The sequence below is a fragment of the Leucoraja erinacea genome, chromosome 29, assembly GCF_028641065.1.
Source record: "Leucoraja erinacea ecotype New England chromosome 29, Leri_hhj_1, whole genome shotgun sequence".
Taxonomy (NCBI): domain Eukaryota; kingdom Metazoa; phylum Chordata; class Chondrichthyes; order Rajiformes; family Rajidae; genus Leucoraja; species Leucoraja erinaceus.
This window is the reverse complement of record NC_073405.1, coordinates 16,079,168-16,091,340: the sequence shown is the minus strand read 5'-3', so window position 1 is coordinate 16,091,340 and position 12,173 is coordinate 16,079,168. Positions and strand designations below refer to the sequence as shown.

General features: G+C 46.3%; 1 protein-coding gene across 1 annotated transcript in view; it reads left to right on the top strand.

Annotated features, from left to right (window-relative positions):
* palm1a (paralemmin 1a) overlaps positions 1-12,173 on the top strand; it is a 133,837-nt gene that overhangs the window by 114,370 nt on the left and 7,294 nt on the right. Inside the window, exons 5-7 of the mRNA XM_055658752.1 lie at positions 3,788-3,875; positions 8,050-8,071; positions 11,608-11,676. Coding sequence (XP_055514727.1) covers positions 3,788-3,875; positions 8,050-8,071; positions 11,608-11,676 — 179 coding nt within the window. The remainder of the gene's footprint in view (positions 1-3,787; positions 3,876-8,049; positions 8,072-11,607; positions 11,677-12,173) is intronic.

The following is a 12,173-nucleotide window of genomic DNA, read 5'->3' as shown; positions in this document are numbered from 1 at the left end:
TGAATTAATCCAGCACTTTGTGTCTATCCAGAGTCTCCTAGGGTAAGGATGATAGGATGGGAGGGCAGTACGGTCGTGCAGCGGTAGAGTTGCTGCCTTACAGTGGCAATGACCCGGGTTCGATCCTGACTATGGGTGCTATCTGTACGAAGTTTGTATGTTTTCCCCATGACCTGCGTGGGTTTTCTCCAGGTGCTCCGGTTTCCTCCCACACTCCAAAGACATACAGGCTAATTCTTTCTGTTTAGTTTAGATACAGCGCAGACACAGGCCCTTTGGCCCACTGATTCCAAGCTGACCATGGATCCCCGCACATTAACTCTATCCTACACACACGAGGAACATTTTACAATTATACCAAGCCAATTAACCTACCATGTATATATAACCATATAGCCATGTATAGTCATTCCACTGACTGGAGAGCACTAAACTAAAATCCTTTTTACTGTACCTCGGTACATGTGACAATAAACTAAACTAAAGATTGATTAGTAGGACTGGATGTTACAATCCCTAAGGTTTTTCACTACAATTGACATTTGGTATTCTTGGGGATGACCACTAGGTGATTTTGCTACCAATCAGACACGGATGATGGTGCTACCCATCTCACGCATTAGTAATGATTGAGTTACCACCTCAGACACGGGTCCTCCCAAGGTTACGACAGGGTTCTGTTCCAGAGAATGCTTCATAACTCCATCAGTTCACAAAATGCAGCATCTGGGCAATATATTTAAATCAAGGGCAACATTTGGTTAATTCAGCCATTCAGATATTGCCGTGAACTGAGTTTCCACTCAGCAGAAGATGGCTGCAGCCCTACATCAGACAGCAAATCCTACCTCCGGTCTTCCAAACGCTTGGTCATTCTGGGCTGTCCTTAAGTCGGGCAATCATAACCCGTGGAGGCCCTGTGTGTGCTTTAGGAGCGCAGTGCTCCTAAAGTGACAACAGTTTAGCAACATGCACCTTGTAGTTTGAGAAGGGTGCTACCATGCACTGAGGTTATATACAGGGCTGCCAACATTGGGTGAAAGTTGGGTGTGAGAAATTGGGAGAAGCTGAGACATGTTGGGGGTGTGGGCAAGTTGCGTCGAAGGGCCTGTTTTCACACTGTATCACTCTATGGCTACAATACACCTCCACCATGCATGAATGCTTCAAAACCAAGTTGTCGAGTTTTATTGCCATATACTCAAGCATAGAAACATAGAAAATAGGTGCAGGAATAGGCCATTCGGCCCTTTGAGCCAGCACTGCCATTCAATGTGATCATGGTTGTTCATCTAAAATCATTACCGCTTTCCTGTTTTTTCCCCATATCCCTTGATTTTGCTAACCCCAAGAGCTAAATGTAACTCTCTCATGAACACATCCAGTGAATTGGCCTCCACTGCCTTCTGTTGCAGATAATTCCACAGATTCACAACTCTCTGGGGGAAGAACGTTTGTCCTCATCTCAGTCCTAACTGGCCTACCTTTTATTCTTAAACTGTGACCTCCTGGTTCTGAACTCCCCCAACATCGGGAACATTTTTCCTGCAGTTAGAGTAAGTAAAAATCTAGCAGGCAAGCAGGATGCTTTCTCCAACCACCCCCATTTGAAGGCCACTATCCTCCACCTTCCTACCCAGTGCTTGGTACCTACTTCCAGCAGCCACTGGTTGTCCTCCAGGATGCACTGAGCCGCAGCCTGATCCATGCCGGTACCCATTCGGGGCAGAGACTTCATGGGCGGCGCAACTACTCCTTACAGCCCACTCTTGCTGAGCTGCTCCACTGGGGTTGTCCGCCCCAGCCGCAGTCGCAGCCCTGAGCTCGCCACAGCCTCGATCCATGCCGGTCACCAGGGTGCAAAACTCGCCCGGGGCAGAGACCAGCCCTCATGGCAGCGGCGCAACACTTGCAAAACTCGCCTCCGGCAAAACACTCGCCAGGGACTCTTGCACTGAGGCTGCTCCATGGCCGATGCTGCAGCGAGCGACTCACCAGCCCGGCAAACACTCGCCACCAGCCCGGCAAACACTCGCCAGCCCGGAAAACACTCGCCAGCCCCGGCTCCCCATCCGCATCTGCCCCCGCTGCTGCTTCTGCTTCCATCCCTCCCTCAGCCCCGGCTCTGCAACAGCCACGGCCCATGCAGGTGATATGAGTTTTGAAATTCTCATTGATCACAGACATTTTCAGGACAGAGAGTGAGAAATTTGTGATCAGCGTCAGAGCGTGAGAATTTGGCGAAATGCGCGAGTCTCACGCTCAATGCGTGAGAGTTGGCAGCCCTGTTAGACATATCCAGCTCCAGCTTCCTCTCACATCCCAATGACACGGCAGTCGGTAATTTAATTAACCACTGTAAGTTGTTCCCAGTGTGTAGGGGTGGGGACTGTACCAAAAATGGGATCATTGAGAATGAGTTCTTGATGGTTGACAACGAACATGTGGGCCGAAGGGCCTGTTTCTATTCTGCACACCATGGCTTTTTAACAGCCAGTCTTTCTTGTGGAGGAGGATCATTATTATCGTTCCTGTTATCTGTCTCTAGTTTAATAACACACAAATATTTATCCAAACGTGACCTTTGCATTCCATGGCCTCGCAAGGAATGCAAGCCTGAGTGTTGGATTACACCTCATTGTGGTGCGCAAAGGCATCACTGGGCCAAGAGCAAACACCAATGCTGGACCTGGATCACAAAATCAATCAAAGGCAGGGCTAGAGCAAGTAAACACTGCTCACAGATGGTGCCCTGGCAGAATGGGAGATAGTGCAGAGAGGCTACAAGGTGTCAGGGCTCAATGCAAAGCTAATGCACAGGACTTCCAATGCAGTGCAAGGACAGTGATTGACTCAGCTCCAGTCTTTTCTTTCAAGGTTGCTGCATCAGTTGATAGTATAGTTTAGTTTGGTTTAGGGATACAGTGTGGAATCAGGCTCTTCGGCCCTCTGAGTAGGAGCAGACCAGCAATCCCCGCACACTAACAATATCCTACATACACTAGGGACAATTTATATTTATACCAAGCCAATTAACCTACAAACCTTACGTCTTTGGAGCGTGGGAGGAAACCAGAGATCTTGGAGAGAACCCGCGCAGGTCAAACTCCGTATAGACAGCGCCCGTAGTCAGGATCAAACCCAGGTCTCTGGCGCTGTAAGGCTGCAACTGTACCACTGTGCCACCGTTCCTCCAGTACTTTGTGTCTTTTTTTCCCACTGATTTTGTGCTATCAGGCTGACTGATCTAATATACTCTCACAAAACTTTGGTGATGGTTGAATTGAAACGAAGTCCGTAATTCTAAGCAAACCGTAATCAGGATTGCTGATATGGAGTTGGGAGGAGGAACTGATTGTTAGCATTGTTCATTTGATCAGGCCGCCCCAAGGTGTTCCAGAATGTCTTTGGAAGTGTGGACACAGTTGTATGTGGAAAGCACAACAGCAACTGCACTAAGTAAACTGCAGCGAGATGACTAGCAATTAAATGTTTCATCATTGCCAGGTTGTGTTTAATGGCATAACATGTTTTATTGCACACTGCTTTGAAAGTGCAGAGGGAAATAAAATTGCAATCAGCTGGAATTGAGCCAGATGTCAGGGACGTGAAGATGTTATAAGATGAGCCTATTAGTGTGGACAGATGTCTTTCAATCTGCAATTCATCAAACCAGCTAAGAAGGTTACCAGGGCCCTGTTATGTGCCTGGATTTGACTTGCTCTGCTTCGGCGATATTGATGCACATTAATCTCTCTATTATTGAATGAGGTCTCGTCTCTTGCAGGCTTGAAAAGGAGCTTGAATTACTTGAAAATGGAGACGTTGCTCTCTCTAAAGAAAACAGCATTGACGAGAAGCTGAAGGAGAAGGAGGTGCGTGTGCCATGGTGAAGGTTGAGCAGTGACAAAGTGCCTGTGTTACTGTGCTTGTTTGGTGACTATGTTACTCATTAAAGATGAAGGGTATCCGTCCGAGTGCTGGGAAAGAACCATTCAGATCAGGGAGTAGGGACCACAGTGACACAACCCGGGTCAACTAGGCTGTGGCTGAGATTTCATGCTGACTCTGGATTCAATTGATCTCTGACCCACCGCCACATATTGCCGCTGCCTCTGCTCCCTCAATGTTGTTGATTAACAAAAAATCTATCAATCACAGATTAACTCAGCATCAATTGTTTCCAGCAGAGTTCAAACATCTGGCACTTTTGCGATTTTCAAACTATTCTTCCCATCCCTAGACACCTCAAATGGTGAAGTTAGTCACTCTCCATTTTTTTGATCATGTCTTGAAAATAACCTCTTCATTAATTCTAAATTGCATGAGTACAATCCTACTGCAAACCCTCCTTGTCATTTAACTCTGATTCAGAGCCATAATGATGGGTCCCATAACATCCTTCATTACAGGCTACAGCTCGCTGTTTGGCCGGGATGTTATACACAATGTGCACAGTCACATCTTGCTCACAACTTTGGGGGGCGGCACAGTGGCACAGCAGTAGAGTTACTGCCTTACCGGCCAGTGACCTGGGTTCCATCCTGACCTCAGGTGCTGTCTGCACGGAGTTTGAAAGTTCTCCCTGTGACTGCGAGCGGTTTGCCCGGGTTCTTCGGTTTGCTCCCAGTCTCCAAAGACGTACAGGTTTATAGGTTAAATGGCTTCAATAAAGATTGTAAATTTCCCTAGTGTGTAGGATAGTGCTAGTGTACAGGGTGATCTCTGGTTGGCGAGGCCTCGGTGGATTGAAGGGTCTGTTTCCACGCCGTATCTCTAAAATAAACTAAACTTGCCCGTCCTGCCATGTTCAAGAGGACAGAAACACATACAGTACCCACTCGGCCCAGACGTGTGCAGTGTGGGTCTGAGGTCAGACACCATGCAATGCTAACCTGTCACAGGTTCTGTCAAATAACAGCATGGCCATCCAACAAAGGCCACATGTTGAATACGCCAGTGGGAACAAAGCCCTCTCCCATACGACTGTTGTTTATAAAGATCTTCCCCGACTATGGCGTGTTGGGTATTGGCTGGAGGGGGAGGTGGTATCACTTGTTCTGCGGATGCTGGTAGAGTTTTAGAAGCTTTGAGAGACATTTTGAATTTAGCTCTGAAAGTCAGCTTTGTTGGCACAATGAGAAGGAGGTGGTGGGGGAACATTGTCTCTCAGTAGGTGGTCTATCGACAAACGGTGTTCAAGGAGCAACTCAAGCCAGGAGAGGAGAAGGAACTGTGCAACAGTGGGGGTTGCTGATTAGAGTGTACCAAGTGTTTAAGATTGGAAAGGAGGTGTAATCCTCCAGGAGGTTGGAGGATAACAAAGTAGTATAGCATACCGGGAGGTCAAGGAGAGGTCCGAAGATCTATTTCCTATCCCGAATGAAGCCATTAAACGAGGTGTTCTTGTCTTAGTTTAGAGATACGGCATGGGAGCGGGCCCTTCAGCCCAACATGTCCTCGCCGACTGTGATCACCCGCACACTAGCTCTATCCTGCACACTCGGGACAATTTACAGAAGCCAATTAACCTACAAGTCTGCAGGTCTTGGGATGTGGGAGGAAACCGGAGCACCCGGAGAAGACCCACACAGTCACAGGGAGAGCGTGCACTCCACACAGACAGCACCCGTGGTTAGGATCCAACCCGGGTCTCTGGCGCTGTCAGGCAGCAACTCTGCACCTTCCTCTGTACCGTGGAGATCCCTCTCTTCCTCTCCAACAGAGACTAAGGAGAGGAACCCCCCCGAGCTAAGGAAAAATTCGAGCTGCCCACTCTCCCTCTCCCATGGAAAGCTGCCAGGCTTGAATTCCAACACAGTTTCAAGGACAAAACACCTCCCTTTAAGAAGAGCAGGTGTAGGTTTAATCAGCACTAGCTTGAACCAGCCATTCACAAACCTGTACCCTGTGGCTCTACATCCAACTAGTAAGTAAAGTAGTAAACACTGGCTTGTGGTTGAAATGGATCCAATGAGCCGGTAATGTGAAAATTGCATGAGTCCTACACCTGGTCAAACCATCGTAGGTTCATTGTGTCAGAATCCCAGCTCAACGCAATCCACTACAAACCCTGTTACCCACACTTGTAAACCCACTTGGACTTCCCTCCAAGGTCCCTGTGTCCTTCCTTATGTGCAGTGCCCTGACTGCTCAGAGTGCTCAAGTCAGGTGCAACAGTGCTGGAGTATGGTTGCAAGGCAAAAAAATCACCGTTGGTTCAGGAGAGGCAGGGTTTTCATCTTATTTTTGCTTACATGACATTTACAGACCTCCGTATGCGAGCCTCAAAGTTTCTCTGAATCTCCAACTTCCTCTTGCTGTTTACCATTTTTTAATTTCCCCATCCTATCACTAAAGATCAAAAGTCGGCAATCTCAATTTTCTTACACCGAAGCCCATTTTTCACAGCATTTTCAGTGATTGAATCCATTAACTTCTCTTTATAACTTACTGCTTCCATTTACGCAGGCTACATTTTTGCCCGCTGTTGTGTCATTGCAAAGTTGAATATCGAAATTTCTGTCTCATCACCAACATCAGATGATGAATGGCCAAGTCCTCAATAAAGATCCTTGAGAGATACCACGCGCCGTTTTCTAACAATTCCATGATTTTCAACTTTAACTACGGCCTCTTCCAGATTCAAGATTCAATTTAATTGTCACATGTACCAATTAAGGTACATCTTATGAGTAATGTTATGCAATGCACTAGAGCCAGAGGTCTGTATAAATAACATCCACCTGGAAAGCCACCATCTTCCTGTCTTTCTCCCTCAAACCCCAACCCCACCTTCTTTCTTTTTCTCCCCCTCCCCCCTCTCCACCCCTCCATATTCTCTCCCCCTCCCTCTCCCCCGCTCTCTCTCTCTCCTTCTCCTCCTCCCCTAATCTCCCTCCCTCTTTCCCATCTTTCTCCCTCTCTCTCTCCCTCTCTCTCCCCCTCTCCCTCCTTCATGCACAATTTACCAATCTGAAGAAAAGATTCCCAGATCAAGGTACCTTTAGCCAATTGTCTTCAGAGCACTTGCAATGTTCCCATCTATTTCCCTTAAATCCTCAGGATGGATACCATTCAGTCCTGAGAGATTTGTCATTACTTGCTATAATATTTTTCTAATTTCTGTTGCTTATGTTAATTTTATGTTAATTGTATGTTAATTTTAACATTTCTTTTTATAATTAAATACTTATTCCGGAGATTTTCTGGATTGTTATCCATTTTCTCTCCGATAAAATCTGTCACAAAGTTAGTACTCAACATATCTGTTAATTTAAATTTACAATAGGATTAAAATGTATCACATTGTTCCCAAATACCCTCCTTGTCCTCATGTAAAATTGTTTTTTTTTCACATTGGTGTTGAAGTCCTCTGCGAATATATTTTCCCCTCGTTCTTTGTTTTGTCAAATTTCATTATTTTCACCTTTTCCTGCTATTGTAATCTGGGTTAGTTTTTTGCATTTTGTCTTTTTTTCCTAGTTATAACAGAATGCATGTAAAAGTGCAAATGTTAGCCCATCAAGTTTGACCATCATCGATGTTCTAGCAAGCCCAGGTCCCCGCACCGATCCCTGCATGTCAGACCAGACCAAGCCATATTGTGTGTACCGCAGGGCTGACAGAAGTCCGAGTCACGATCTCCCAACCTTGTTTGACCACCGCAGGTCAATAACAATGCAGCCTCGTCCCAATCTTGGAACAGCCTCTGAGCTCCAAGAGTGATGGGAAGGAAGGCTGGGGATGGGCGATCTGAGACTGTGCTCCTTTTCCCTCACCTTTACCCCTGAGGCAAAATCCCATGATTAAAAAAATAGGCAATAGTCTTTTATCCCAAGTGTAACATTGACGGAAAGAAGAATGGCAAGTGGGCGAAGGGTCAGTTTGGCGGCCACCCTTGCAAGAATGTCAGCTCCCATTTTTCCAGTCCCTTAAACATTCAAGGAAAACCACCATTGCATTATAACAAAACAACTCGTATATTGTTTAAAAGTAAAGTAACCTTGAGTGAACATTAATGTCATTCTCTTTGATTTCCCATACCAGGTGTCTCCAAGCAAAGGAATTGGTGAGTATTTCAATAATAATGAACTGCTGCTGTCTGTGGAGAATATGCAAAACTCTCCAATAATTCTACATAAACTCTGTACAACTGAACTAGAGGGCATCCCAATGTGGGTCAATTGTAACCGTTACTGCTGGATGAGATTAAGTACAAATGAATTGAGTGCTTGTTTTACAACCCACTTTACATTGATGTTAGAGAAATCCAAGCCCGTGAGCTATTCTTAAAACACACATTAAACAGGACAGCATAGGAACTGGCCCTTTGGCCCACAATCTCTATGCCCAACATGCCCAAAGTCATTGTCTCTGCCTGCATGTGATTCATTTCCTTCCATTCCCTGCATGTTCATGTGTCTATCTAAAAGCTTCTTAGACGCCACTATCGTTTCTGTTCCACCGCCTCCAGGTTCCACGCACCCATCACTCTTGGTGCAAAGTCCTTGCCCTGCACATCCCCTTTAAACACTCCCCTTTGACCTTAAACCTATGCCTTCTAGACTTTGACATTTCCACCTTAGGAAAAAGGTTCTGACTGTGGAGGCCAGACCAAGAAAGGATGGCAGATTCCTTCCCACAGGACACCAGTGAACTTGTGTAAGAAGGAACTGCAGATGCTGGTTTAAACCGAAGATAGACAGAAAAAGCTGGAGTAATGCCCCTGTCCCACTTAGGAAACCTGAACGGAAACCTCTGGAGACTTTGCACCCCACCCAAGGCTTCCGTGCAGTTCCTGGAGGTTTTTGTCAGTCTCCCTTCCACACTTCCTCTACCTGCAACCTCCGGCAACCACCTGCAACCTCCGGGAACCGCACGGAAACCTTGGGTGGGGCGCAAAGTCTCCAGAGGTTTCCATTCAGGTTTTCTAAGTGGGACAGGGGCATAACTCAACGGGACCGGCAAAGTCTCTGGAGATAAGGAGTGGGTGACGTTTCAGTCTGAAGAAGGGTCTCGACCTGAAACGTCACCCATTCCTTCTCTCCAGAGACGCTGCCTGTCTCGCTGAGTTACTCCAGCTTTTTGAGTCTAACATCAGTGAATTTGATGACTTTCACAACAATCTGTAGATCTTTGGTCACCCATTACACATCGGCAAAGGGTTCTTTACAAACGGCGGTTAAGTTTAACAACTGAGCTTGCACTACTCCCACGGTGGGATTTGAACTCACATTGACTGTCCAGGTCATTGTGTTACTAATCCAATAACTTCACTTCTGCAGTAACAGAACATCTCTCTCCCACTAGGTGAGACTGGATCAAATGTCTCATCAGATCAGGCAGTGTGGAGAAATTGAGTTTGCATGTTGTTCGCTAACCTTTCGTTCGAATCTCATTAGACTTTAGCTGTTAGGTGGTGAGAGTGGGGATGGGTGCCCGTCACAATTAAACCTCCTGGGAGTTTGGTGAATTGGTGTTTGAGAGAGGTTGTCCAGAGAATTTCCAGGACTAGCCACCAACTCATCACAACACTTCACAAAGAGTGTAATTTAACCGGGTCTGGCTGGCTGCCAGCTTGGTCTAGACTATCAGGTGCCACAACTGGTTAACAACCTACAGGCAGGCAACAGCACCCCCCTGAGAGTTCTAATTGTAGGCTGTGCCCGCACCTGCTGCTGCTCAGCACTACCCTGGAACAGCATCCACCATGATCACACATTCACAGCCCCACAACATCCCTCCCAGTGTTCACCCCCTGGGCTGTCACAGTACACACAGCAGAGGACAGCCTGCACCAACACTGATCAATCAATGGCAGTACACACAGCAGAGGTCAGCCTGCACTAACACTGATCAATCAATGGCACAAACCTGGCAATGGAACATTGGCATTACTAACATCTCCAGACAGTCCAATGAAGAAACGTTTTTGTCCTCTTTCTGTCCCTCTTGCTTTTTTCCCTGTCTTGTCTCTCCATTCCTTCACCTTCTCTCTGCTCCCCACAATTCCCATTTTTACCTTTCCCCTCTCTATTTATTTGATCTTTCCCATCCATGTCATCTCTAACTCGCCCTCTCTCCATCATCTCCCTATCTCCCCTCTCTATGAAGTCATGATGCAGCTGTATAGGACTTTGGTTAGGTCGCATTTTGAGTGTTGCTTGCAGTATTGGTCACCACATTACAAGGAAGAATGGGGAGGCTTTGGAATGGGTGCAGAGGAGGTTCACCAGAATGATGCCTGTATTATGGGGTATTAACTGCAGGGAGAGGTTGGACAGACTTGCATTGTTTTCACTGGAATACCGGAGTTGCGGGAAGAGCTGATAGAAGTATATAAAGTGATGAGAGGCATAGATAGGGTAGACAAGTCAGGATCTTTTTCCCAGGATGGAAAAATCAAATACTAGAGAGCACAGCTTTGAGGTGAGAGGAGCAAAGTTTAAGGCAGATGTGCTGGGCATTTTTTATACAGAGGGTGGGGGCATTAGAACGTGCTGCCGGGCGTGGCGGTTGAAGCAGATACGTTAGTAGCGTATACAATACTTTTTGATAGGCATATGGATATGCAGGGAATGGAGATATGGGTTATGTGTAGGTAGATGAGTGATGGGCTTGGCATCATGTTCAGCATAGGCTTTGTTCTCGTGCTGTACTGTTCTATGTATACCACATTGTTCTATCCCCATCCATCTACACCTCCTTTAGCCTCCTCTTTCTACCCCTCTCTTCAAGAGTCAAGAGTCGAAATTATGAGAGGCAGAGATAGGATAGAACGTCAGAACCTTTTTCCAAGGATGGAAAATCAAATAGGGCATAGGTTTAAGGAGAGAAAAGCAAAGTTTAAAGGAGACGTGCGGTGCAGGTATTGTTATACAGAATTCCTCCACCACCACCCCAGGCAATGAATTTCAGGCACACTGTATTGTCTGTACAAAAAACTTGCCCTGCACACCTTCTTTAAACTTTGCCCCTTTCACCTTAAACAATTCCACCTGGGAAAATGGTTCTGACTGCACTATCTTTGCCTTACATAGTTTTATATACTTCTGTCAGATCTCTCCTAAGCCTCCAACTCTATAAAGAAAACAATCCAAGTGAACTTAATTTTTTGACAGAAACTGCATCCCCCAAAGCATCATACATTCACATATTAACACCACATGTAGTCATTTCTGAACTCTTTAAAATGTACACCGCAAATTTTCCTTGTTAGTTCAGGGATTCCTGTAACTTACAATCTAATGTTAAAGCTAACAACATATGTAATACATCCCCATTGTATTCTAAGCCCTAACACTCAATCGGTTTCATCCTTTGTCAACAGTAAAATCTCACAGAGGATTAGCACACACAATCAGCCCATTTTCCTCTCTTCAACCGTATCAGCATTTGTGACCTGATCAAACTTTAGCAAATTGTACACACCATTGTGAGGAGAGCCTTTATTCTCCCTGTCGAACGGCAGCTTCTTTTCAAGGCTCCCTCAGCCTGCGACCTTTGAGCCTCATTAGCTGTGGCGAAGCAGTGTTGAGAGGGTGGGTGAAAGATGCGACACGGCCTGTTCTGATGGAGCCTAACCCGTGCTCTTTCCATTCCCAGACCTGGAGAAGCATCACAGCAGCCCCTTGGCTAATAGACCTGAAGGAAGCACGGAAAGGATGAAGGCTGGTAAGAGTAACGAGTGACGAGGTTTTATTCTTCCGTCCTACTCCAGGCATCCCTTCAGTAGTTGATGAGCAACACTGTTACAAAGTAAGCTGATGGAGCATTGAAAGATACAGCATGGAAACAGGCCCTTCGGCCCATTGAGTCCATGCTGACTGTCGATCACCTGTTCCACTAGTTGTATGTTATCCCTCTTTTGCATCCACTCTACACACGAGTGGCAATTTAAAGAGGTCAATTAACCTACACACCCGTAAATCTTTGCAATGTGGGAGGAAACTCACAGGGTCACAGGGAGACCATGCAAACTCCAGACAGACAGTCCCCGGGGTCAGGATCAAACCTGGGGTCTCTGATGCTCTCACCAGCTGAGCGACTGTGGCCCCTCTGTTGAATTCATATCCTCTACCTGGGCCATGTGATTGTACCTGTGTCGCTCCCAGCCAGAGGTCAGAGAGCAACATTGCTACCATATGAAACAGGATTGACATTTAAAAGTG